This window comes from Nomascus leucogenys, unplaced genomic scaffold (assembly GCF_006542625.1).
Source record: "Nomascus leucogenys isolate Asia unplaced genomic scaffold, Asia_NLE_v1 Super-Scaffold_361, whole genome shotgun sequence".
NCBI lineage: Eukaryota > Metazoa > Chordata > Mammalia > Primates > Hylobatidae > Nomascus > Nomascus leucogenys.
This window is the reverse complement of record NW_022095772.1, coordinates 1,474,611-1,499,676: the sequence shown is the minus strand read 5'-3', so window position 1 is coordinate 1,499,676 and position 25,066 is coordinate 1,474,611. Positions and strand designations below refer to the sequence as shown.

Below are 25,066 nucleotides of genomic sequence, written 5' to 3'. Positions count from 1 at the left end.
AAACCATCATTAGCGGTCTGTTTAGAGGAGAAAGAGAGGAGTTTGGTGAGGGAACACAAGAGCTAGGAAACCTGAAAGAAAGGGTTATGTGAGGTGACAATAGTGGGAGCATATTGAGGAGAAGAAAGTGAGGGGAGGGATTGAAGGAGTCCATGCAGGGCCTTTCTTCTAAAGGCCAGCTTTATAAGGCCTCTTCCCCATAGAATATACCTTAGATAATAATCCCAACCTCAAGACCTTGTAGTCTGTGACTCTCTGTGGGAAACACCTGCCCCACCAGTGAAAGAACAGCATATGCAAGCCCTTCCATCATATTCCCATAAATATCCGACCTGAGAAGACTGGCAATACAGAAGGGAAGGCAAATTGGTGATGGCTTCCTGATTGGCTTTGAGGATCTAGTTTTACTTTCTGGTTTCCTGAAGCAGCAAAGAGATTCAAGGCCAGCAAGCCTTGTACATTAGAACTACCTGGAGATCTTTTAAAAATTCCAAAGTCCAGGCCACACCCCAGACCAATTAAATCGCAATCACCCAGAGTAGGACCCAGGCATCAGTAGTTTTTGAAGTTTCCTAGGTGCTATGGTCTGAATATGTCCCCCAAAATTCATCTTGAAACTTGATCTGCAATGTGATAATATTAAGGGTTGGGGTCTTTAGGAGGGATTAAGTCGTGAGAGCAGAGCCCTTATGAATGGAGTTTGCAGCCTTATAAAAGGGCTAGAAGAAACCAGCAATCACTCCTTTGTTTGCCCTTCCACCTTCTGCCATGAGAAGATGCAGCAAGAAGGTTTGTTCTCGCCAGACACCAAATGCTAGTGCCTTGATCTTGGACTTCCCAGCCTCCAGAACTATGAGGAATAAATTTCTATTATCTATAAAATGACCCAGTCTCAGGTATTTTGGTATAGCAGCACAAATGGATGGAGACATCAGGTGATACTAATGTGCAGAAAAGTTTAGGAACCTCTGCTCGAGGGTCTCACTAATCAAAGGATGGGATTGTGGACCACAACATCAACATCACCTTGTTGCACATGCAGATTCTCAGGCTCTACCCCAGATCTACTGAATCAGAATCTTTTAACAATATTTCCAGGTTATTCCCACTCACATTAAAGTTTGAGAAACATTGATCCAGACAAGTGGGGTGGAACCTGAGAATCTATATTTCCAAACACTGGGGTCAGGGCCCAGTGATTTGTATTTTAACAAGTTCTCCAGTTGGTTTTGGTACATGCTTAAATTTAAGAACCCCTGATTAGGCATGGTGTGGTGGCTCATGCCTATAATCCCAGCACTTTGGGAGGCCGAGCAGGCAGATCACTTGAGCTCAGGAGTTTGAGACCAGCCTCAGCAACATGGTGAAACCCTGTCTCTACAAAAAATGCCAAAAAAAAAAAAAAATTAGCTAGGCATGGTGGCGCACACCTGTAGTCCTTGCTACTTCTGCAGCTGAGGCAGGAGGATTGCTTGAGTCCAGGAAGTCGAGGTGGCAATGAGCTGTGTTCCTGCCCCTGCAACCTGGGTGACAAAGCAAGACTTTGTCTCAAAAAAAAAAAAAAAAAGCTCTGATTAAAACGAAGATTGTTGCTCATCTCTTTTGAAAATTTCTGATTCAGCAGGTAGGTCTGAGATGGAACCTGAGAATTTGCACTTCCAGCAATTTCTCAGGTAATCATGACTCTTATCTCTGATCTGAGGTAAACATTTTAAAAACTATTAATCTAGGATGACTACCTAAACAGGGGAGATAGTTACTACCTACCACATGGCAGAGGTAGGTAGTAAATAATGCACCTGTCACACTTGAATTGCACATAAAAATTTAAAATGTGGCCCAATTCCCAGATATTCTGTTCCAATCACACAGCCACTGAATGATCCCTGAAGGACATTTCAGCTGTGTTTTGAGGTGCCAGATAAACTATTTCTGCTTTGCAACAGAGAAAACCTTTCAACTGGCAAGATGTTCACAATGTTCAAATTCAGCTTTTCATACCCGTAGGAAGTGCTAGTCATATTGCCAATATTTGCTTCTTTGAGTCATGCCTTCCTAAGTTAGCCATTCCCTTGAGTTGAAGCAATCTTTCTTCAGATTACTATCATTACAATAAATCAGGAGTTTTGCCAATCAAATAACTATACCAGGGCGGAAAGATGTGCCATTTCCCACTGGAATGAAATCACTTAACTCTCACAGAACCATCTTACATTCCTTATTTGCAAGTTCTTAAAGGACCATTCACTTTCTCCTGCATATAGGCCTACACCACCTTACTGTTGATCAGTAGCATTGAGCTGCAATGGCCAACTGATGGGTGTAGTATCCAGACTGATTTGTCTCTGGGACAAAGGAGTGCCACCCCCTCAGTCTTCCCTTTTGGGAAGGGTCCTACCACCTATTAAAATTGCTTACTTGTGGTCAGTTTTCTTGCACGTTCATTGTCCTCCTCTACTTTGATCAACAAACATCTGCTAATCCCCTGTCAAATAATAGTGCTAGTACATGGGTAAAATGTATACAACATGCCTTCTTCTCAAGACTTCATCATCTTGTAGAGATAGACACATGTAGAAGTCACAAAAATACAAGGCAGATAAAGAGAAGTGCTATAATGGACTAAGAAACAAACTATAGGGTTATATAGGTGAGAGCAAGGATCTCGAGCAACTCCCTGGAGAGATGGACTTTGAACTGGGAAGGGCAGGCCTCTGATAGGCTGGGAGGGGAGTGACCAGTAGGAAGTGGAAAGGCCATTTGTTTTACCTGATTTTTTTCTTCTTTGTGAATGATTACCTTTAGATTCACAGTATGTGTTTGTTTGACCTAACCATCACAACTTAAAGCATCACACAAGCCGTGATATGTGGACAAGCACACACTTACTGGATAGCCACTTATCACCTCAGACAAGCCCTTCTGGGCCATCTGAAAGCAGATTACAAGAACCTCAGTGTCTTCTCTCCCTTCTGACTCTTCTGAATCAAAACAACCCTGCATTTGGCCTCTGGTCTGTTGACATTTGCCAATATTTTTCTTCATCTTTCTTTTTCTTTTTTTTTTTTTTGAGGCAGAGTCTTGCTGTGTCGCCCAGGCTGGAGTGCAGTGGCACGATCTCGGTTCACTACAACCTCTGCTTCCTGGGTTCAAGCAATTCTCCTGCCTCAGCCTCCCGAATAGCTGGGATTACAGGCACCCACCGCCATGCCCCGCTCATTTTTTGTATTTTTAGTAGAGACAGGGTTTCACCATCTTGGCCAGGCTGGTCTCAAACTCCTGACCTCAGGTTATCCGCTCGCCTCGACTTCCCAAAGTGCTGGGATTACAGGCGTGAGCCACCGTGCCCGGCCTCTTTCTTCATCTTTCTTTAAGGACATTCCTCACTGACTAGTCTCCCTAATCAGGTATGGTAACTAAAATAGGCCACAAATTCTTTGCTTCCTTTCCCATTGAGAGGCAGAGTCTAATTCCTTCTTGAAACTGGGCTGACCTGGTCACTTGCTTGACCAATATAATGTGGCAGCAGTTGGATTCTGGGACTTCTGAGGCTAGGTCAAAGGAAACTTGCACTTCCTCCAGGACTCGGGAACACTCCTTTGGGAAGCCCTGAGCTGCCATGTGAGTCCAACTACCCTAAGACTGCCACTCTAAAGAGGCCACACGTAGGTGTTTCAATTAACACACTCAACTGAGCTCAGCCTTCTAGCCGTCTCCACCAGGGTACCAGACATGTGCCCTGTCTGGTGCCCTGGTGGAGAAAGAAGCTGTCTTAAGTCCTTCAGATCAGTTCATCTACCAATTGTCTATCATCAAGTAACTTCCACTAATGACACATGAAACAGAAGAATCATCTAGTGGAAGCCTGCCTAAATTTAGTGAAGTCAGTTACACGTAAAATTGTGAGATATGATTAAATGGTTGTTTTAAGTCACAAAGTTTTGGGCAGCAAACGATAACTGGTACATTAGGCCTGCAAAATATAAGACAGTTTACATCAGGGTACTCTGTAATCATCCTATTTTTTTTTTTTTTTTTTGAGGCAAAAACAGTACACCTGATCTCAAAAAGGATTTGAGTCCTGCTTTTGGATGGGATGAGGCAGAGGTAATTGGAAGTAAAATTTGGATTTCAAAATAGTGAACTTGGTGCTGGGCACAGTGGCTCACACCTGTAATCCCAGCACTTTGGAAGGCAGAGGCAGGCAGATCACCTGAGGTCAGGAGTTCGAGACCAGCCTGGCCAACATGGTAAAACCTCGTCTGTACTAAAAATACAAAATTAGCTGGGTGTGGGGGCATGCACCTGTAATCCCAGCTACTTGGGAGGCTGAGACTGGAGAATTGCTTGAACCTGGGAGGCGGAGGTTGCAGTGAGCCGAGATCCTGCCACTGCACTCCAGCCTAGGCAACAAGAGTGAAACTCCGTGTCAAAAAAAAAAAAAGAAAAGGAAAAAAAAAAAAAAAGACCAGGCATGGTAGCTCATGCCTGTAATCCCAACACTTTGGGAGGCCAAGGTGGGCGGATCAAAAGGTCAAGAGATCAAGACCATCCTGGCCAACATGGTGAAACACCATCTCTACTAAAAATACAAAAACTAGCTGGGCATGGTGGTGTGCGCCTGTAGTCCCAGCTACTCGAGAGGCTGAGACAGGAGAATTGCTTAAACATGGGAACGCAGAGGTGGCAGTGAGCTGAGATTGTGCCACTGCACTCCAGCCTGGTGACAGAGTGAGACTCCGTCTCAAAAAAAAAAAAAAATTAGTGAACTTGGAACATTTTAATGACTTGTAGGAAGAATTAAAAAAATATGGGAATTCAGATAATTAGGGAAGAACTGGAATACTTGGCTGCAATCCAAGATATGGGTGAAGATAGTATATTACATATATATATATTTTTTATTTTTTTTATTTTTTTGAGATGGAATTTTGCTTTTGTTGCCCAGGCTGGAGTGCAGTGGCATAATCTCAGCTCACTGCAACGTCTGCCTCCTGGGCTGAAGCAATTCTCCTGCCTCAGCCTCCCAAGTAGCTGGGATTACAGGCACCTGCCACCACCACTGGCTAATTTTTTGTCTTTTTAATAGAGACAAAGATTCACCATGTTGTCCTGGCTGGCCTTGAACTCCTGACCTCAGATGATCCACCCGCCTCTGCCTCCCAAAGTGCTGGGATTACAGGAGTGAGCCACCACACCCGGCCAGATAATATATTATATATTAAATATGGTTGTTTAAACATGCATTCTGGAGTCCAAAAGATCTGGGTTTATTTTTTATTTTATTTTTTATTTTTTGAGACAAAGGTCTTGAAACATGTGCCACCACACCTGGTCCAATGGATTTGTGTTTAAATCTTCCTCTGCTACTGACTAGCAGTGTGACCTAAGCTGTAGAAGAAAATAAGGTTAATAATCTCAACCCTCAATGGGGCCAGAGAGTGGTCCTTGGGTCTGCAGTAAGATCACATGATGCCGATGTGGCAAAGGGGTCAGGCTAGTTCTCCGTTTGAAAAGTCTCACCTCCTGTCTCATTTTCATAACAATCCCCAGCTCAATACATCCTAATGAGTGAAAAAAAACTGTTGGAAGGAAGAACCCACTACCCCTTGCTCTGGCTGAGCGTCTTTTAAATTCACAGCTATTTGCATTACAGCAATTAGATGTTAATTTTTCAAGACCATGTCTCCAAACCTCCAGTGGCACTTATACTCGCTCATTGCTCCCACTTGTAGAGCCCATGTATGAGTTTCATGGATAAAGCTTGCCACTCAAGTGGAGATGGAGCTACATTAGAGAGGGGGCATAATAAAGTCCTTCTACCAGTTTAAGTACATGCGCAACATGATTACAACTCCTCTAATCTTCCAGTTTTCTCATCTATAAAGTGGGAATAATAATAGCACCCACTTTTTATGGCCTGTATTGTCATTCAAATTAGATAATATACATAAAGCACTTAGCATACCACCTGGCATATAGCTAGCACAAACAATGATAACTATAATCTAAAACAAGTAGTTCTAGGCTGGGCACAGTGGCTCACGCCTGTAATCCCAGCACTTTGGGAGGCTAAGGCAGGTGGATCACCTGAGGTCGGGAGTTCAAGACTAGCTTGGATAAGATGGTAAAATCCCATCTCTACTAAAATTACAAAAATTAGCCAGGCATAGTGGCGGACTCCTGTAATCCCAGCTACTCTGGAGGCTGAGGCAGGAGAATCACTTGAATACAGGAGGCGGAGATTGCAGTGAGCCGAGATCGTACCACTGCACTGCAGCCTGGGCGACAGAGTGAGACTATCTCAAAAAAATAAAAAATAAAACAAGCAGTTCTTACTCTAATGAGAGTTGGCTTTCATCAGTGACAGTTTGCTTGAAAAGCATGTATTGGGGCTCAGACTGTCTACCTGGAAATTAGTCAAACGGATATATAGGCCGGGCGTGGTGGCTTACTCCTGTAATCCTAGCACTTTGGGAGGCTGAGGCGGGCAGATCACTTGAGGTCAGGAGTTCAAGACCAGCCTGGCCAACATGGTGAAACCCTGTCTCTACTAAAAATACAAAAATTAGCTGGGCATGTGCCTATAATCCCAGCTACTTGGGAGGCTGAGGTAGGAGAATCGCTTGAACCCGGGAGGTGGAGGTTGCAGTGAGCGGAGACTGCGCCACTGCACTCCAGCCTGGGAGACAGAGCAAGACTCTGTCTCAAACAAAACAAAACAAAACAAAACAAAACAAAACACCAACTAACTGATATATAGCTCTCTAACTATATGCCTTGGCTTCAGTTGGAATCCAGATGAATCTGCTTCCCTGTCTCAGGAGTACATCAGGCTGGAGTAGCTTATAACCTTCTGTGCGGTACTCATGGTCTCAGGAGCCTGTCACTACAGGACACTGGCCTCCTTGTTTGGCATCATTTTGCTCTCTGATCTAAAAGGATATGTCCTAGGAACTTGATTTATAGATTACCAAGGCACACTTTTCCAAATGTGCCTAGAAGTCCTGAGGACTGTCCCAAGCTCTGGGGTTCATGAGCTATAATAACACTGTGGTGTTTACAATACCATTATGGTGCTTATTTTATGGGGTACGAACTTGGAATTCAAACTGGTTAAAGGACTTACTCATAATTGCCAAGGCAACAATTGAATTGAAACTTGAAGCCAAGTTACTGAATCTAGCTCAGTACACTTTCAGGGCTATACTTTTTTTTTGTCATTCTTCTAATACTATATTTGTCTGTTCTCACATTACTATAAAGAAATACCCGAGACTGGGTAATTTATAAAGAAAAGAGGTTTAATTGTCTCATGGTTCTGCAGGCTATACAGGAAGCATGGCAGCATCTGCTTCTGGGGAGGCCTCAGGAAGTTTCCAATCATGGCAGAAGGCAAAGGAGGCGTGAAACGTCTTACATGGCAGGAGCAGGAGCAAGAGAGAGAGCAAGGCGGGAGGTGCTACACACTTCCAAACAACAAGATCTCATGAAAACTCCCTACCAGAAGAATACCACCAAGGGAATGGGGCTAAACCTGTCATGGAAACCACTCCCATGACCCATCACCTCCCACCAGGCCCCACCTCTGACACTGGGGATTACAGTTTGACATGAGATATGCGCAGGGACACAGATCCAAAACTTATCAAATACGAACTATAGATGATTATATTCTGAATCAGCTACAGTAATAATACCATGATCATTTCTCTCTCAGAGAAACAAGACTATAATCTCACCACTAATGATATATATGTATGTATGTATATACACATAAGTATCTATCTGTCTATAATTTTTTTTGGTAGGTGTTTTACCAGGAGCTGTGATAAATTGACACCTTTTCACTTAGGGCTCCTTGATCTCAAGGGCTAAACAGGATTTAGAATATAGTCTATGATCCTGAAAGAGTAATTATGACTGTCCTGTCTATAGACCTCATCTGTGATGTTTGTCTTAGCCTGCCTGTTGGTCCTAATGTACGTGAGAGACTAGTTTCATGAAAAGCCTTCTTCTTCATTATCTAGACTGTGTACCACATACCTTTATTTCCTAAGCTGTGTAACAAAATGTTTGAATTACATGATCTCTGAAACCTCTCCATTCTATAATTCTATTAAGTAATCTTTCTCTGCAATTTTTCTTTTATTCCTTTTTTTTTCGAGATGGGGGTCTCACTATGTTATCCAGGCTGGGCTCGAACTCCTGAGCTCAAGCGATCCTCCCACCCCAGCCTTCTGAGGAGCTGGAACTATGGGCACGTAGCACAGTGCCTGGCAGTTTTTCATTCTTTTGATTGAACATTGTTGCTGCTACAATCCAGAGTGTCTGTCTGGGTAAGTAATAATTCTTGTTTTCACAGCTGGTGAAATTTTCATATAAATTTGCTCTTCTATTTTTTTAAGTCTTCCTTGCTATCAATTTTCCATATATTATTGTTATTAATTTGAGACAGAGTCTCACTCTATCACCCAGGCTGGAGTGCAGTGGCGCAATCTCAGCTCACTGCAACCTCCGTCGCCCAGGTTCAAACAATTCTCGTGCCTCAGCCTCCCAAGTAGGTGGGATTACAGGTATGTGTCACCATACCTGGCTAAAAATTTTCCGTATATATTATATTCAACATAGAAAAGATTGGGAGAAGACACTAAGTCAGTTTTTCTTTCGGGAGTCCAGTATTACATGATGAGTCAAGTAAAGAAGAAAAGATAAAGGAAAATAAGCTCAAGATGATTCCAAAGCTTCAGGTCCAGGAAATAGGGGAAATGATAGTGCCAATAAAGCATGAGGAATCTGAACTAATGATGCTGGCACATCTAAATGGAGGTGAGAATCACCGAAAAAAATCAGACTAGAACCCAGGCGAACCATCAAGGTTGGAGACAGAGGAGAGGTGAGCTTCCTGACAGGGAGCATAAAACAAAGGAAAGGAGGAACGTGAGCAACCCAGCCAGGACTAGGCACAGGAGACAAGTGATACATAGAGTCCCATACACTTACTTGTACTAAACATTAACCTGCATGTCCAGTCCTACCCTGAGTCAACCTTGGAAAGATAAGAGAGATATCAGAAATTTCACCCTCACCAGCAAAGGGGGTTGAGAGAAGAGTGTCGGGGGGGCTGTTAGAGAGCATCTAGAACACCTTGGCTTATTATCTGATTCACCAAAGCTAAGAATCCCAGGCCTCTACAGTCGTCAAACTAGCCTTGCCAGGTCATCACCATGGTTGCCCAATCTGTATGCATGGTTTCTATCCCAATTCCTACTTCTCACTCCACTTCCCTTCTGGGATTGAAATGTTACCCTGATATTACCCTATTCTTAGTCTGCCTGGCTGAAGCCCCAGGCTGTTGTTACCTTGCCTATATTCAGTCCCTTCTCACTGATGAATGGACTATTGACTAGGGTCCTCCTTCAAGTCAGAGATCTCCTCTCTCCTCACTCTACCCTCAATTTTAAAGATAAATAATGAAAGTCAGAACTTTCTGCAATGAACCACCCTCATCCACATACCTGTGGATCCTTGGCTATCAGCTCCACTAGAGACGAAGCCACACTCCCTTGGACACTTTGATCTGGCTTACTGGATTTTGGATTGGAGAAATAAGAGAAAGTCCATCCAGGAGAGTGTGCTATCTCTAAAGCCAGGAGAAGAGAAACTTTTAGGGTAAGAGCCAGTTTTCACGCTAATCAGTCCCTGCAGAAAGATGAAAGAGAATGAAGATGGCCACAGACTGTTAGATTTGGTAAGAAGTAGGTCACAGTAACAGCAGAGGGAGATGATTTCAATCATGTGGTAGACCTAGAAGGCAGATTACAGGGAATTTTATTTTGAATGCTTTTTATAGTAGAGAAACTCAGATAAGAAAGATTCAGTCACTATGAAACCTTTATTTAAGTCTGCCTTTGGGTACAAAATCACAAAAAATGTCTATAGAAGTTCATCCAATATTTATAGCTTCTCATCTCCTTCAATTTCCTTCTTCCCTTTCTTTATTTTTCCTTCTCTTTTCTCTTATACATCCTAATTACCCCTTCTCATTTTCAATTACATTCCTAGTCTAGCTTAAATAGAGATACAGAAAAAAACCTTACTAAAATAATGAAATCGAAAAATAAATACATAAAATACATGCCAAGTACTTCTGGGGCCAGAATGAAGAAGGGTGCAAGGGAGACTCCACCATCACCCTTAGAAACATGAAAATCTTAATAAACAATGGTAATAGAAAACTGACCTACACAGGCCAGGCACTGTGGCTCACGCCTGTAATCCCAGCACTTTGGGAGGCCGAGGTGGGTGGATCACCTGAGGTCGGGAGTTCAAGACCAGCCTGACCAACATGGAGAAACCCCGTCTCTACTAAAAATACAAAATTAGCCAGATGTAATAGCTGTAATCCCAGCTACTCAGGGAGGCTGAGACAGGAGAATCACTTGAACTCAGGAGGAAGAGGTTGCGGTGAGCTGAGATCGCGCCATTGCACTCCAGCCTGGGCAACAGAGTGAAACTCTGTCTCGAAAAAAAAAAAAAAAAGAAAGAAAATTGACCTACACACACACACACAAAAACTGACCCTTTTTTGCTCTCAGCTGTCCAGTAGGCAGAAATGGAAAGAGCAGACAGGAAGGATAGACGTGAGTCGTAGAGGGCAGGAATATACAATCATTAAGTGAAAGCCATTATCCTCAGGAAGGCTCCAGAGAAGAGAGTAGGTGGCAAGAGCAGCAGAATTATCTGAAAAATCTCTGGAATACTCACTTCCTCTTTGCTATGGAGAAACGGTACGGCATGCCCCACTTCTTTCTGTTTCAAATGCATTCCCCCTTCTCTAATGGATGAGACTCTAGGCAGCCTTTAAGATCCAGTTCAAAATACACCCATCGGATGACACCTTCCCTAACAGAAGCCTTCCTGGGCAGAGTTCACTGCTCTATCCCCTGGGCTCTCACAAGACTTGTCCATACATCTAAGTCCACTCAAAACTTGTATTTGTTTACGTCTATCTGCTGGTCAGGAGCTCTCTGACCTCTGTATCCTTGGTGCCTCCTACAGTGCCTGCCACAAAGTAGGTAATTAATAACTGTGTGAGGGAGAAAGAAGAGAAAGAAAAATAAAAAACAGAGGCAGTGGGGAGAGCAGGATGGGGGAAGAGAGGAAGAGGAAGCACCTGACTACTTTCCTGGCCAAGATAAAGGGAAATGGATTTAAAAATAACTCTGGGGGAAAGGGACTGAAAGGGGGAAATGACTTTTCTGAGTCTTGTCTGCTTCTCACTCTTCTCTCCGTCACATCCTCTCACCACTTGAGACCTCAGGCAACAACGGTCTCATTTTCACTCCTGATTCCTTAGTTTGCCTAAAAGAAAGAAGCCAGATAGGCTTCTGACTTCTTCCACCCCATCTCCTTAAACCTCAGATCATCTGTTTTTCCACTGTGGGCCTCTCCCTCCTTGGCCTCTGCCCCAATCATCTTCCCCACACAACACTCCTGCCACATGGCCCTGGGGGACCCGTCAGGCCTCTCAGGTCCCTGTGCCGTGCGTGTCCATGTGGGAGCTTCTGCCTCAGAAGGAAACCAAGAGGTTCTCAGGGGCAGCCTGTGGTGTCTCAGCTGGGAAATGCTAGACCAGGCCTACAAAATTACCTGAGAAAGAATATCGTTAAGAAGGTTTAGGCATCCCAGGGATGGGAGAGGAGAAAGGAGCAAGTTCCGGGGAAAAAAAGGGCTGAACGATTTACAGTCCTTCCTCCTACACTCCTCGAACTCTTTCATGGATGGCCATTTCACATTTTTCCCATGATCCATGGGTCAGAACCATTTTTCCAACTGTCCTCCCATGGTCTCTACACTTTGGCTACTGAAGCTTCTTAACTCTCTTTCAAACCAGATGCACTTTCCCTAAGAATCCGTAAGCCTTGTGGAGTTGCTCCCCAGTCTCCTTTCCTTACCTGGGTATTCAGCTGCCTCCCCTTTCCCTATATGTTTTCCCCAGGAGTTCTGGAACCACCATTTCCTCAATGGAGATCACACGTACAAAAGCAGTTTACAATGCGCAGTGTGAGAATAAAATACTACCAAGAATAAAGCCTTCTCTTTTCTCTCCTCACAATCTGTGTCCTTCTCTCAGGCTATTTCTTACGCCTTCCTCTCCCCATACGCTGCTGCTCCCTCGTCACCCAGCAGGTTTGGTTTGGTGTGGGGTGGGAACCAAAGCTATGTGCTGCACAGTGGGCAGTGTCAGGATGCAGGCGGGCATCTCAGCCCGAGGCCTTGGCAGAGTTCCCAGGCAGAGCCATCGGCCCAGGCCAGGACAGTAGGCATGGATAAGGTGGGAGAGTGCATAAGTACGGTGACTGTAGCCCCCCAGCACCAGTAGCTCCCCCTGCAGCACAGCACTTGCAGCCCCCACATGGGGGGAGGGTAGGGGTGCCAGGTGAGTCCAGCTATCAGTCCTTAGTTCATAGGCCTCAAAGCTTAGCAGGTCCCCAGTCTCACCCAGCCCACCTGCCACATACAACCGCCCACCCAATGCAGCCATGACATGGCCAGCCCGAGGTACCCCCATAGGGCTCAGAAATGTCCCTGGCTTCTCAAGTTTGGGGTCATAGTGCATCAGTGAGGCCAGGTATTGGCCAGTCCCACCACAGCCACCGCTCACGTACAACTGGCCCTCCAAAATCGCAGCTGCGTGGGCAAAACACGGTGCTGGAAGTGCAGGTGCTGGCCTAAGGGAGAACAGGACACGAGATAAGGCAACTAGCATCTTCAACGCTCCTTCTATTCCAAGTCTCCTAATCTCTCCCAGACGCCCCCTTGTCTGCTTACCTCCAGACATCGAGCTCAGGGTTGTAGGTCTCCACAGAGTCCAGGGCAACACCATTGTGTCTTCCACCCAGGGCATAAAGTTTTCCATCCAGTGCCACCAAGGGGAAAAGGCTTCGAGCCTGGGACAAAGGAGCCATCTCCTCCCAGTCCTCTTGACTGGGCTCCCACCTGGACACAGTAGGACAAGAGATTGGAAGAGTGACTCTGGGCATCTGTGGTTGGCTAGGCCAGCAATTTCTCTCCCTGCTCACCTTAGGGCCTGCCACACCCTGCCCACTCCTAGAAGCTTATACCTGAGAGTTGAAGCCAGGGTGTTGGAGTGACTGTAGAAATCTTGTCCCCCACACACATAGAGTTCACTTCCTGCCAGGCTCGCAGCCCCATGCCGGAAGCGTCCGGGGGCAGGCAGGGCAGGCAGCTGCCCCCACTCAACAGTTCGTACCAGTCCCACGCCACAGCGGAAGGCCCGGGCCCACCACACTGCTTGGGACGGTTGTCTTAGGGCCATGTCTGGTCTGAGCCCATCCCCGCCAATCACTACCAGTGCCCGGTCAGGCTCCCTCCGTCTCTCTTGGCCTGGAACATCAGCCTCCACCATCAGCTGGTGCAACAGATCCGGGGTCAGGGGTGGAAGTAGCCCGGCTGCCCGCACCCTCCGCAACTCCCTAGTGGACATGCGGCCAAAGCGGACACATCGCAGCAGGGCCTTGGCCTCTGACTCCTGGGTCTCGGGGTTGGCAGCTAGCCAACAGCGTGCAGCCACAAAGGCCTCAAACTCCTCCTGCACATGGAGCTCATCACTCCCCAGGAGCTCAGCCAAGCAGGCAGCCGGTAAAGAAGGGAAAGCAGGACACAAGGCTACAGCAGGCAGGTGGGTGAGGAGGTAGTGACGGGCTTTGCTCCAGAGCCTCTCCAACCCGGGGGCTTCAGCCATGGGGAACAGGGCCAGGCAACGGGCAGGGCTGAGGCCCCGTGCCAAGCCTTTCTGGCACAAATCCAAGCAGGAAGAGCTCTGGTACTGCAGAGCAGCCTGGGCAGCTCTCAGTAGCCCTGGCCACCTTGCCCGCACAACTCCGGAGTAAGCAAAAGAGACGAGGAGCCGCAGGTCCTGGGTGGAGATCGTCCGCAGAGATACCTCCGTGCCCTGGGATTCCCTCATCCCGCTCAGGAGCATGGCCCCAAAGAACTCACTGCCGCAGGCCAGGGCGGCTCGGTGCACTGTAGGAGGGGAGAAGAAACAGACGAGGACTCAGTGTTGCAAGACCGATAGGCACTACCCCAACTTGGTACCTCTAAGTTTGGCCCTCCAAGCCACCCACTGCTACAAGCCAAACTGTGGTGTGCATCAGAATACCATGGGGTAGTTGTTAAAATGCAGGTTTCAGCAGTCCACTCCCGGAGATTCTGATTCAACAGTTCTGGACGGAGACCCTAGAAATTTGTATTTTAACACTTCAGGTAACCCTATGTGATTCTCATGTTAGTGGCCTGAAGACACTTTGATAAACATTGCTTTAGTCTTTTTGGTCAGATCAGTCAGAAAAAGAGTCTTCAGGGATCAAGTTGAGAAGAAAGCATTTGCTAAGAGGAGCACAAAATAAATGGAAAAGACCAACATGCAACTTATATAGGTCTGTCTATATTGTGCACAAAATAAAATTCTTTACAATTTCAAGAGCCAAAACTGTCAGCCATTCTGTTAGATTTTGCTGGGAAAGTGGCACCACGCGGGAATGGCTGTAATCCAACCTCATCGGATTGCTGTCTCCTCTTGCCTAAGATTTAGTATTTAATGTTTTCCATGTGTCCCAGCTTTTCTCTGCATAACTCTTTCCTGTTCTTGGTATAATTTGTAGAAATCATGAGATCTGAAACTTGAGACCTTCAGAATAATCTAATTCAATTATTCCCTTTAAAATAAGGAAACTGGTTGGGCGTCGTGGCACACGCCTGTAATCCCAGCACTTTGGGAGGCTGAGGTGGGTGGATCACTTGAGGTCAGGAGTTCAAGGCCAGCCTGGCCAACATGGTGAAACTCCATCTCTACCAAAAATACAAACATTAGCTGGGCATGGTGGCAGGTGTCTGTAATCCCAGCTACTTGGAGACAGAGGCAGGAGAATCGCTTGAACCTGGGAGGCGAGGGTTGCAATGAGCTGAGACTGCGCCGCTGCACCCAGCCTGGGTGACAGAGCGAGACTCCATCTCAAAATAAATAAATAAATAAATAAATAAATATGTGGAAACTGAGTTGGGTCCCAGAGAAAGCATGTGATTCATTTTTCATTTCCATGCAGTGGCTGTCTGGGCAGATCATCTCCATCCACTGTCACTGATGTCAGGCTGCAGTAAGCATGCTTGTGTACCAATACTTTGGTTATCTGCATGGTCCTCATGACAATGAAACTGTCCTATTAACCTATGCTGTTAAACAATTAGACCTCATACTCAGCATCACTTATGGATTACTCTGGTCAAAATATTTAACTTGAATCTGTTCAACTCTTTAGATCTAAAGTCAAGTTTATAGGAAGTTGAAAGGCTAAAGGAACAATTTAGACAAAACCATGAAGGGAAAAACCACACAAATCAAGAAAATGGAGCATTTTATAGGATAACCAATTTTTTTTTTTTTTTTTTTTTTTGAGATAGGGTCTTACTCTGTCACCCTGTCTGGAGTACAGTGGTACAATCTCGGCTCACTGCAACCTCCACCCCCCAGGTTCAAATGATTCTCGTTCCTCAGCTTCCAGATTAGCTGGGACTACAGGTGCACGCTACCACGCCTGGCTAATTTTTGTATTTTTAGTAGAGACAGGGTTTCGTCATGTTGAACAGGCTAACCTTGAACTCCTGGCCTCAAGTGATCTGCCTGCCTCGGCCTCCCAAAGTGTTGGGATTACAGGCGTGAGCCACCGTGCCTGGCCCACGATAACCAATCTTACACGTTATTGCCTTTACCAATCAATATATAAAGTAATAAAAAAAAAAGGAGGGAGGACTGTACTAGATTAAAGGAAGCTTAAGAGACATGCAACTGAGAACAGCATAGTCCTTGATTAATTCCTGGGTTGAACAAACTCACTTTAAAAAATGTTTTTTGGACAACTGGGAAAATATAAATGTGGACTAGGTGATATTAAAAAATTGCTGGCCAGGAGCAGTGGCTCATGCCTGTAAACCCAGCATTTTGGGAGGCTGAGGCAGGTGGATCACCTGAGGTCAGGAGTTCAAGACCAGACCAGCCAACATGATGAAACCCCGTCTCTACTAAAAACACAAAAATTAGCTGGGCATGGTGGTGCACGCCTGTAATCCCAGTTACTCGGCAGGCTGAGTCAGGAGAATCACTTGAACCTGGGAGGTAGAGGTTGCAGTGAGCCGAGATCGTGCCATTGTACTCCAGCCTGGGTGACAGAGCAAGATTCCATCTCAAAAAAATAAAAGAAATTACTATTAATTTTGTCGTGCATGATAAAAGTATTATGGTTATGAGAAAATGTCCTCTGATTTATTTTTTTCCTTTCACACCAAATCCCACAGAATTGTCTTCTTTTAAAAAGATACATACCCAAATACTTACGAGTAAAATGTCATGAATTTCCTTTAAACTTCAGTAAAAATAAAATTAACATATGAAATAAATACAGTAAAATATTAGTTGTTAAATCTGGGTGATGGGTGTTTGAACGTTCATCTTAATATTCTTTGCTTTGTAAAATGCTTCATAATAAAAAGGTAGGGGGTAATGCTGCTAGAAGTCCTTTTAGGCAGGTCACAGAGGCCAAGCTGTTTAAGAACTCCATGCTGCTTTAACCAACTGAGGCATGCGTGCCTTTCCCAAAGGGCAGGTGTTGCTCATATGACTTTCCACTGTCTTTTAAGCAGTAGGTAGTGGCCTGGTGCTTCCCAAGTAGTAAACATCAATGACAGATTTCAAATATATATTGTCTGAGAAAATCTGCATTCCTCAAAACAAGCTAAGCCATCTCAGCGCCCATACCATCAATCAACCTATAGTTCAGAGCCAACCCTGAAAGGGCTCACAACCACTTGTATTCACCTCTTATTCATTGCTATACCCTAGGATTTTAAGTGACAGATTCGCAACCATTAAGCAGGAATATTTCCTAGGGAAATAAAAGCAGTGACACGAGTATGCTTAAATTCAAAAGCCTAGTGAGAATTTTATGATTATGAAAAATTTAAATCCCCTCTCCATCTAGTGCTATCATAAATGAAAATAAAGACTTTTGGAGTGGTTTTCCTTCTAGGAGTCCCGGAAGCACTTTAGTTCCCAGTCACTCCTCTAATGGGCAGTAGCTATGTGACTTTGGACAAGTCTTGGATTCTGATATCTTCATCAGCAAAGTGTAAGAGCACAACTAGATAATCTCTTAACTAATCCCTTGTAATTTTAAACTTTCAATGTGTCCACATGGCCTAGTGGAAGCAGACTGGACTAGTGATGTAGGCTTGTATCCTAGTTGTCCCAAGTCAACATCTCTGAATTTAATGTTCCTTATGTGCACCTATAGATAATGATATTGACCTCACCAGCTTTCAGTGAAAATTAAAAAGGGATGTCATGTGTAAAAATTTCAGGTACCCAGTGCCTCACTAAATGTTAGTAGACTCCGAATAATACTCAACTTATGCAACCCTACTTAGCTTTCCTGGTGATGAGCAGAGTTAACTTCAAAGTGCCATGGCCAGGCCAGGCACAGTGACTCATGCCTGTAATCCCAGCATGAGACAGGTGGACCACCTGAGGTTGGGAGTTCAAGACAAGCCTGGCCAACCTGGTGAAACCCCGTCTCTACTAAAAAATACCAAAAAAAGTAGCCAGGCATGGTGGCAGATGCCTGTAATCCCAGCCACTCGGGAGGCTGAGGCAGGAGAACGGCTTGAACCCAGGAGGTGCAGTTTGCAGTGAGCCAAGATCGTGCCACTGCACTCCAGCCCAGGCCACAGAGTGAGACGCTGTCTCAGAAAAAAAAAAAAAAAGTGCCATGGCCTGGTAACCTTAAACAGTACCAGTCCTTGCTCATTAGCTGCAGGGCCCATAAGTCAGCCATGGTGTCAAGCACACCAAGGTGAAAGCACACACTGAGTTTTCCACCATGTTCCCCTGGCTTTCCTGTGCCCTGAATGGAGGATGCCAACAAGGGCCTTTTGTTAATTTCTGTTTGAGTCAATCCACTTTCTGCTTGTTCTACTGCCATGGATTGTACCCTTAGCTCTAGCCAGCTGGCTGGAGATTCCTTGTTACTGGACACAGGAAAAGCCAGACAGAGGGTCAGTTTAAATCTGTCAGTGCGCCTAGAAAACAACTCGACTGCGCATGCCCGGCTCTCAGGAGAGGCACCAAAGGCCACCCCAGGGAAATTCTGACAGCAGCAGGGATCAAAACCATCATGGTGGGGATCAGACCACCTGCTGCTTGCACACATCATTCCGGTAGCATATGCACCTGCAGTAATTTAATGCCCCACAGGCCCTCACCCCACAGCTGGCAGCCGCCTGCCTCCAGCTTCAAGTCACACCCGACGCCCTCTCGGTAGAGGAGCTCGATTCCGCGCAGGTTCTCCCTTAGCTCCTCTGCCTGGCTGGGCTTCTTTACATTTCCAGCCCTCTCGCATGTCCGCTGGGCAGCAGCCTTCACCCGGGGAGCTTCCAGCGCCTCGGCTGCGGCCAGCACATCCCCCTGCGGGGCGGGGCCCAGCACCCCCTCATAGGCAAAGGTCAGCACGGCCTCCCAGCCCCCTGGGGACACCTCGAGGCTGAAGGGGGGCCGCGGACCTCCGCCGCCCAGCAGCCTGTCTCGGAAGAGGCTGCTGATTGCGGCCAGGATCACCCGATGCACCCCGTATACCCGCCCCGCGACTGACACCTCTTCGTCCAGCAACAATCTCTGCTCCCGCAGCCGCTGGGCCTCGGCGAAAAACTGGCTTGGATGCTCCTCGCTGCGCAGCCACTCGGGCTCTGCCGCATCTTCATCTTCTTCCTCTTCCTCTTCTTCCTCTAGGGACAAGGCTGGAAAGGGAAGGTTCCCTGGGACCAGGGGCCTGGAGCCAGGCTCTCCCAGAGGAAAGGAAAGCAATCTGGGATCCTCGTCGGGGGAGGGATGCCAGGAGGGGGTTCTCTGGGCGTGCACAGGGAGTCCAAGGCAATCCTTCTGGACGGGATGAGAGACACTCTCCAGCTCAGGGGGATAATGCGGGGTGTCTGAGACGCTCATGCCGAGGTTTGCTGGATAGCTGCAGGTGAGCAGAGGCAAGACAGCCTGGCGTCAGAGCTGGGCCCAAGGAGGCCAGAGCAACAATGTCTCCAGCCAGTCGAAATGTCAGTCTCTCCCCTGCTCCAACACCCTCCTCCTACCCTCAGCCACATCCCAACACTGGAGTATCTGGGATATACAGGACAACTATAGGGTGCACACGGTGCAGTGAAACATGCAAGAAGCCGTGTAAAGATCCAGTAACCGGGACCACACCCCTCCCCTATTGCCCCCATCCTTTTAGTCACCATCGGGAGACACCAGTGTTCCGCTTGCCCTCTCACTTGAGTGCCCGCTGTGCTTGGGGCTGCGTGGCAGAGGGAACTTGCCCACATGGCATCCCAGTCAGCCAGTGGCCCCATAGGGCTAATTATAGCCGGTCCTGGCTGGCTAGGCACTTGGCACCTAGTGTCCTAACTCTGACACCCAATCCCCTGGGCTCCTTCCCAGACTGACACCCCCACCCTTCCACCTGTAGGTCATACGGGGGTGCTGAGCTAGGCAAATTAGGAAACCAAGGAGAATGAGGGGATCCGGTGGAATGAGCCCAAGGCCAGAAGGGCTGGGCCACTAGAGTGGGCTGGAAGGGTCAGGCAAAGAGTCTGGACCAGGCTTTGGCTATTGACTTTTCTGTGCATGATAAAGCTGGGACCCCACCGGGCATGGCGGTTCTTGCTGGTAATCCTAGCACTTTGGGAGGCCAAGGTGGGGAGTCACTTGAGCCCAGGAATTTGAGACCAGCCTGAGTAACATGATGAAACTCCGTATTTTTTATATCTACCAAAAATTACAAAAATTAGCTGGACGTGGTGTCTCATGCCTGTAGTCGTAGCACTGTGGGAGGCCAAGGCAGATGGATCACTTGAGGCCAGCAGTTTGAGACCAAACTTGGCAACATGGTGAAACCCCATCTCTACAAAAAAATACAAAAATTAGCCAGGCATGGGGGGGCGCAACTTTAGTCCCAGCTTCTTAGGAGGCTGAGGTGGGAGGATCACTTGAACCCAGGAGGCAGAGGTTGCAGTGATCTGAGGTCGCACCACTACACTCCAGCTTCGGTGACAGAGCAAAACCCTGTCTCAAAAAACAAAAAAGCTGGGACCCAGGAGCCAACAGCTGGGACCCAGGAGCGAATATAGCCCAGCTTTATCCATGGAGGGCAGAAGAGTGGGAAAAGTGAAGGGCCAGGGGGCAGGGCTATGGACCTAGGAGGCTCACCCCCGCACAGGGATTCCTATCTGTCCAGAGGTGGGGTCCAGGGTGAGAGCCTGAAATCCAACCCTGTGTCTTTAGAAAAGTCTGGGGAATTCTAACTCTCCTCTTGGCACTGGGATAAGAACCAGACAGTGGAAGGTGTGCTTGATCTGCATGCTGTGAGGACCAGAGTCCTGGACTAGATGGGCTATGGACATGCAAGTATTTCGTCTGAGCCAGACGGTAACAGCCACTCCTTCTCCCTCCAGGACAACACTTCCTTTCTCATCCTGAGGGCAAGTGCTTGACTAAAGCCCTAAAAGCCAGGCAATCACTTTGTGCCGCAGTTTTGAGTGTCATCTTGCGGAAAGGATTTAGGGAAAGGTGCAGTGACACACTTCCTCTGCCTTCTCTGGGGGAGGTAGGACAGGCCAAGGGCTCCTACTTCCTGGCCTATAAACTGGATAGGTTGACTCCACAGGCAGACTTAATAAGGGAAGGAGGCACGACTGCTCCTTGTGATTCAGATGAAAGGGCTCATGTGGAGGGCAGGGTGGGGTGGGAAGTGGGCTGACCCGCACAGCACCCCCTCCTACTTTCAGAGCTGTCTCCATTTCCCCATTTGTGGCCTGGGTATCTCTGGCAACTCTAAGTAGCTGGCATTCCCTGGGTGAGCCTAGCCAGCAGGTGCACTCCCCAAGATGGTTCGACTGAAAGGCAGTTTATGGTTACCCTGGCCAGCAAATGGAGAGATAGTGTCCAGGCTCTGCTCCCTCTTTCCCAGTTCGGACATTTTGAATGCCTCTCACGTCCTCCCCAGAGCAAGACAATGTGGCCAGCATCTTGACCCCCAACCAGGAGTTGGAGGAACTGCAATCTGGTGGAGACATACCCCAAGCCAGCCTCTGTTCACCAACTGCTTACAAGGATGAGGACACTGGACCCTGCTACGAGTTCTAGGCCAACTCCGTAGTCCTGGGATGGCTCCACACAGCTTTGTAAGACCCAGGCCCCACAGTGAACTCCTGAAGGTAGGATGAAATCTGCATGTGGGCTACCACCACCCTTCATGTAGCTCTGGGACTGCCCTCCAGGTCCATTAGCCGTCCTCCTGGTTGCAGACGCACTGGCTAGCAAGGGGTCTTGGCATTTCAGTTATGTATATGCTGTCCCAGCCAAGAAATAGCACCACGTCCACCTCGAGAGGAACCCCACACCCAGCCACACTCCCAAGATGATCTGGAGAATTCTGGAGCCAAAACAGGCAAGGCCCCAGTGCATTTCAGCTGGGTCATAGGAATCATGGTAATAGATTGGCGCTCATGGTTCCCTAAGTCTGGGCATCTAGGCAGGCGAGAACTTTTTGCTCCAGGAGAGTTTTTGGGGAGTACCTCTGAAAAGAGGGCAAGGGGTGGGGCTCACACTGGAGACTGCGACCCCTCCCTTACCACCCTGCTCCCTGGATTTGCTATGTGCTCAACATCTGAGGCATCATTCTCTACCTGCAGTTGCCTTGTATTGCTGCTCAGGCCAGCATGGGTATGAGCTCAGAGCTCTCCTGGGCAGTAGGAAGGGATGTGCATGTATGAATTAATTCCCATCCTCACCCCAGGGCTCACATGGCTCATCATCCTGTTCTTGGCCTCAGTCATACTGTCACCAGATTGTCTATCTCAGCCATCTCCAGCAACGGCAAAATCAAGGCTGGTGAGTCTGTAGTGACTCCCGCTCCTCCCTTCATGTTTCCCCATCCCTCATATCTGTTAATGAATTGTATGGTGTTCTTTGATCATCACATTTGGTCATTTCCTCACTCCCCCAACCCCTGCCATACAAACACTTTCATTTCCCCTTTTGGTACTGGTGGTACCTAGATAGCCCTACTGCTTTGGGATGGGGTTTTCTTCCCACGAAGAAATGTGTATCCTCCATCTCATTTCCAGGCTCCTGTATGATTCAACGTGCTTCAGAAAATAGGACTGACGTGGGTGTGCAGAATGGGAGCCGCCTGGGCGCAAAGTGCCAGTATGGCTGGGATTTCAGCAGTTGTCAAGAGCAAGGGTCCTGCCTCTATGGGCTCCCTAATCACTACGAGGTGAGTGAACCAGAGCGGAAGTGTAGAGAGAGAAACCTTGCCCATTGCCTGGCATAGCATAGATGTTTAAATTGATTAATTTGGGGCAAAACCTTCAAAGATGCAAATAAATTTTAATAAGTCTGGGAAAACTAGGTGAAAATATGGGTGGAATGCATTACTTTGGAAATGCATTGATTTTTGCCTCTGTCTGCCCTTTTCCTCAGGCCATGAACATGGTGTCTGCCTTCAGCCCTCTGATGTCTGCTGGAATCTTGAGTGCCACTCTGTTCTGTGCCCTTTCCTGCTTTGTTTCAGCCCCTAATATTTTCCAGGCTAGTTGAGATCTTAGCAAGACGCTTGCAAGAGAAAGGAGAGAATATTAGCAGACATGGTCATCCCAAGTGTATAATTTTTGAGGAGGGGCAAAAGAGGGCTCAGTTCTCAGCAACTGGGAGTTAGATGGTAACTTTGGGAGATAAAGGTGACTGTGGCTGGCTAGCGTTTAAACAGATAATCCAAGCCCACATAGCAAAATTCAAAGTCTGCCTGTAAATCAAGGGAAAGTATGGGGAAGGTGTCACTCCTTTTTTTTTTTTTTTTTTTTTTGAGACAGAGTCTCACTTTGTCACCCAGGCTGGAGTGCAATGGCATGGTCTTGGCTCACTGCAACCTCCACCTCCCAGGTTCAAGTGATTCTCCCACCTCAGCCTCCCAAGTACAGGCACGTGCCACCACCCCCGGCTAATTTTTGTATTTTTAGTACAGATGGGGTTTCACTATTTTGGCCAGGCTGGTCTCGAACTCCTGACCTCGTGATTCGCCTTAGCCTCCCAAAGTGCTGGGATTACAGGCGTGAGCCCCCAGGCCCGGCCCGGTGTCACTCGTCTACCTACCTCCCCACTCTGTTTTTCCCATCCCTCATTCCCAGGGATCTTACCACCCCCTACTCCCCCCCACTCCTATCCTTTCTGCCTCTGACCCCTAAACTCCCTTGACTTCTGTCTGTGCTTCCCTCTCCTGCCTCTTTAGAGGAAGAGAGGGCTCTCATTCTCCCACTTCCTGGGACCCTCCCCTGTTGATCACCTACACCTCTTGCAGCAGCTGTGCCAGGATAAACCATACGCAATCACTGGCTTTTTGGGGGGAAAGGCCTTGGCGAGAACCATGAGCCTCTGTGGGGCTATCTGCTCACCTTCCTCATTGCTGTAGGTTTCATCCTTATCGGTGACTACTCCCCACTCCACCCTCCACACCAGGCTCTATTAATCACCATTCCTCTCAGGCCCTTCCCAGCCCTACCTCTGGCTTCTAGGACCTGATCCTAAAACCTCTTTTCTATCTCTCTTTTCCTGAAAGTGGACAAAAACGTCTCCTAACCTTGCAGTGGTAGGGGTGGTATGTGTGTGGGGGTGGAGTGAGGAGTAAGAAGGGAATAGAGAGAACGGAGAAAGCCATAGAATGATGTCCTGGACTTCTAGACCTGGATCTTATGACACTAGTGTGGAGACTCACTCCTGACCTTTCATCTCCCCCAAAGCTGAGCTGAGTATCATTACCCCCATCATCACCAACTTCCTCCTCTGTTCCTGTGCCCCCATCAACTTGGACTGTTTCTACACCTCCCTTACCTGGTCGCCTGGTTAGTGTGGGCAGGTGTTGAGGTAAGGTCTAGGGCTGGAAAGACCTGGGGAGTTGGGAAAGCATACTTGGGGTACATGAGTGGGTGGTGCTGAGGCTAGGACAAGGGCCTACATTTGCTGTCCCCTGCAGGCCGGTGCCCTTCCTTCTGCAGGTAAAGTCCCTGGGTCTCTCTGCTCTGCCTGCTCATCATGTTCTTCCTCATATGGCGGAAAACACTGATTACTGTGTTGCTTACCCTTCTGCTGTTACATGATCTACAAAACCTGGTGAGTGAGTAGGCGGGTGGGCAGGGAATCAGGAAGTGAGTTACAACAGGAGGCTGACCCCCCACAAGAAGCCCAGAACTACGAACAGTCTGTTTCCTCTTCTACCTGACGATTGATGTGCCACTCCTAATCATTCTGCCACCACCCCTTCCTCTGCACAGTTGTGAACTGGGGCTCTTCAGTCCAGGCAGACACCTACCAAATGGCACTGTCCTACTCAGTGAGGCTCACCAACATGTAAGATCACATTAAGAACTTCCAGTAAGGAAGTCTCTAGATGACAGATTGAAAATGGTGGCCTATGGATGGAATCTTGCCTGGAAATGAGTTTTTCGATTGCACAGCATTTACAATTTTTAAAATAAACTACCAACATTTAAGATCCAGGCATCTGCTAATCCTGGGCCTCCAACCCACATGACACAGTTAGCTGGGGCTGAGTAGCTCCTGTCCCATGGGACAAGGCAGGTGCTCTCCAGTTTGCCACAGTTCCCACTTGGTCCACTGTATTCTTTAATACTACATGACTGGTTCTTGCAAACTTTTGGCTGTTTTGGGAAAGGCCATGGCAAGAACCATGAACCTCTGCAGGGCTATCTGCTCAGACGCAGAAGGAAACTAGCTTCCTGAAATCTGGGAGGGGTAGTGGAGAAAAAGGAAGTCTTCTTGTCACCCCTCACCCAACATACCATATCCCCTTCTTTCCTCATTGCTTCTCCTTTCAGGTCTCATGTTTGAACCAACTGAAGTCCAGTGCGCTGGTCTTGGGATATA

At 47.4% G+C, this 25,066-nt stretch overlaps 2 protein-coding genes across 3 annotated transcripts in view; both read right to left on the bottom strand.

Annotated features, from left to right (window-relative positions):
• Positions 1-12,728, bottom strand: part of TEP1 (telomerase associated protein 1) — a 60,093-nt gene extending 47,365 nt beyond the window's left edge. Inside the window, exon 1 of the mRNA XM_030808359.1 lies at positions 12,672-12,728. The gene's annotated coding sequence lies outside the window, so the exon portion shown is untranslated. The remainder of the gene's footprint in view (positions 1-12,671) is intronic.
• KLHL33 (kelch like family member 33) lies at positions 10,520-25,066 on the bottom strand. 2 transcript variants are annotated; one of them, XM_030808365.1, is made up of 5 exons: positions 24,982-25,066; positions 18,340-19,094; positions 13,128-14,052; positions 12,835-13,002; positions 10,520-12,734 (listed from the first exon to the last, which is right to left on the bottom strand). In XM_030808365.1, exons 2-5 carry the CDS (start codon positions 19,073-19,075, stop codon positions 12,182-12,184), a joined length of 2,382 nt encoding a protein of 793 aa, XP_030664225.1. In that variant the 5' UTR covers positions 19,076-19,094; positions 24,982-25,066; the 3' UTR covers positions 10,520-12,181. The 2 variants fall into 2 exon arrangements, with proteins under 2 accessions (XP_030664225.1, XP_003280942.3); XM_003280894.4 differs by lacking the exon at positions 24,982-25,066 and having other exon boundaries at positions 18,728-18,906.

Coding starts and splice junctions, on each gene's coding strand:
- KLHL33 (XM_030808365.1), bottom strand. CDS start 19,075: ATGAGCGTCTCAGACACCCCGCATTATCCCCCTGAGCTGGAGAGTGTC. Junction 13,003..13,127: donor ACCCTGGCTTCAACTCTCAG/GTATAAGCTTCT, acceptor TACTGTGTCCAG/GTGGGAGCCCAGTCAAGAGG. Junction 12,735..12,834: donor CCTGAGCTCGATGTCTGGAG/GTAAGCAGACAA, acceptor GTTCTCCCTTAG/GCCAGCACCTGCACTTCCAG.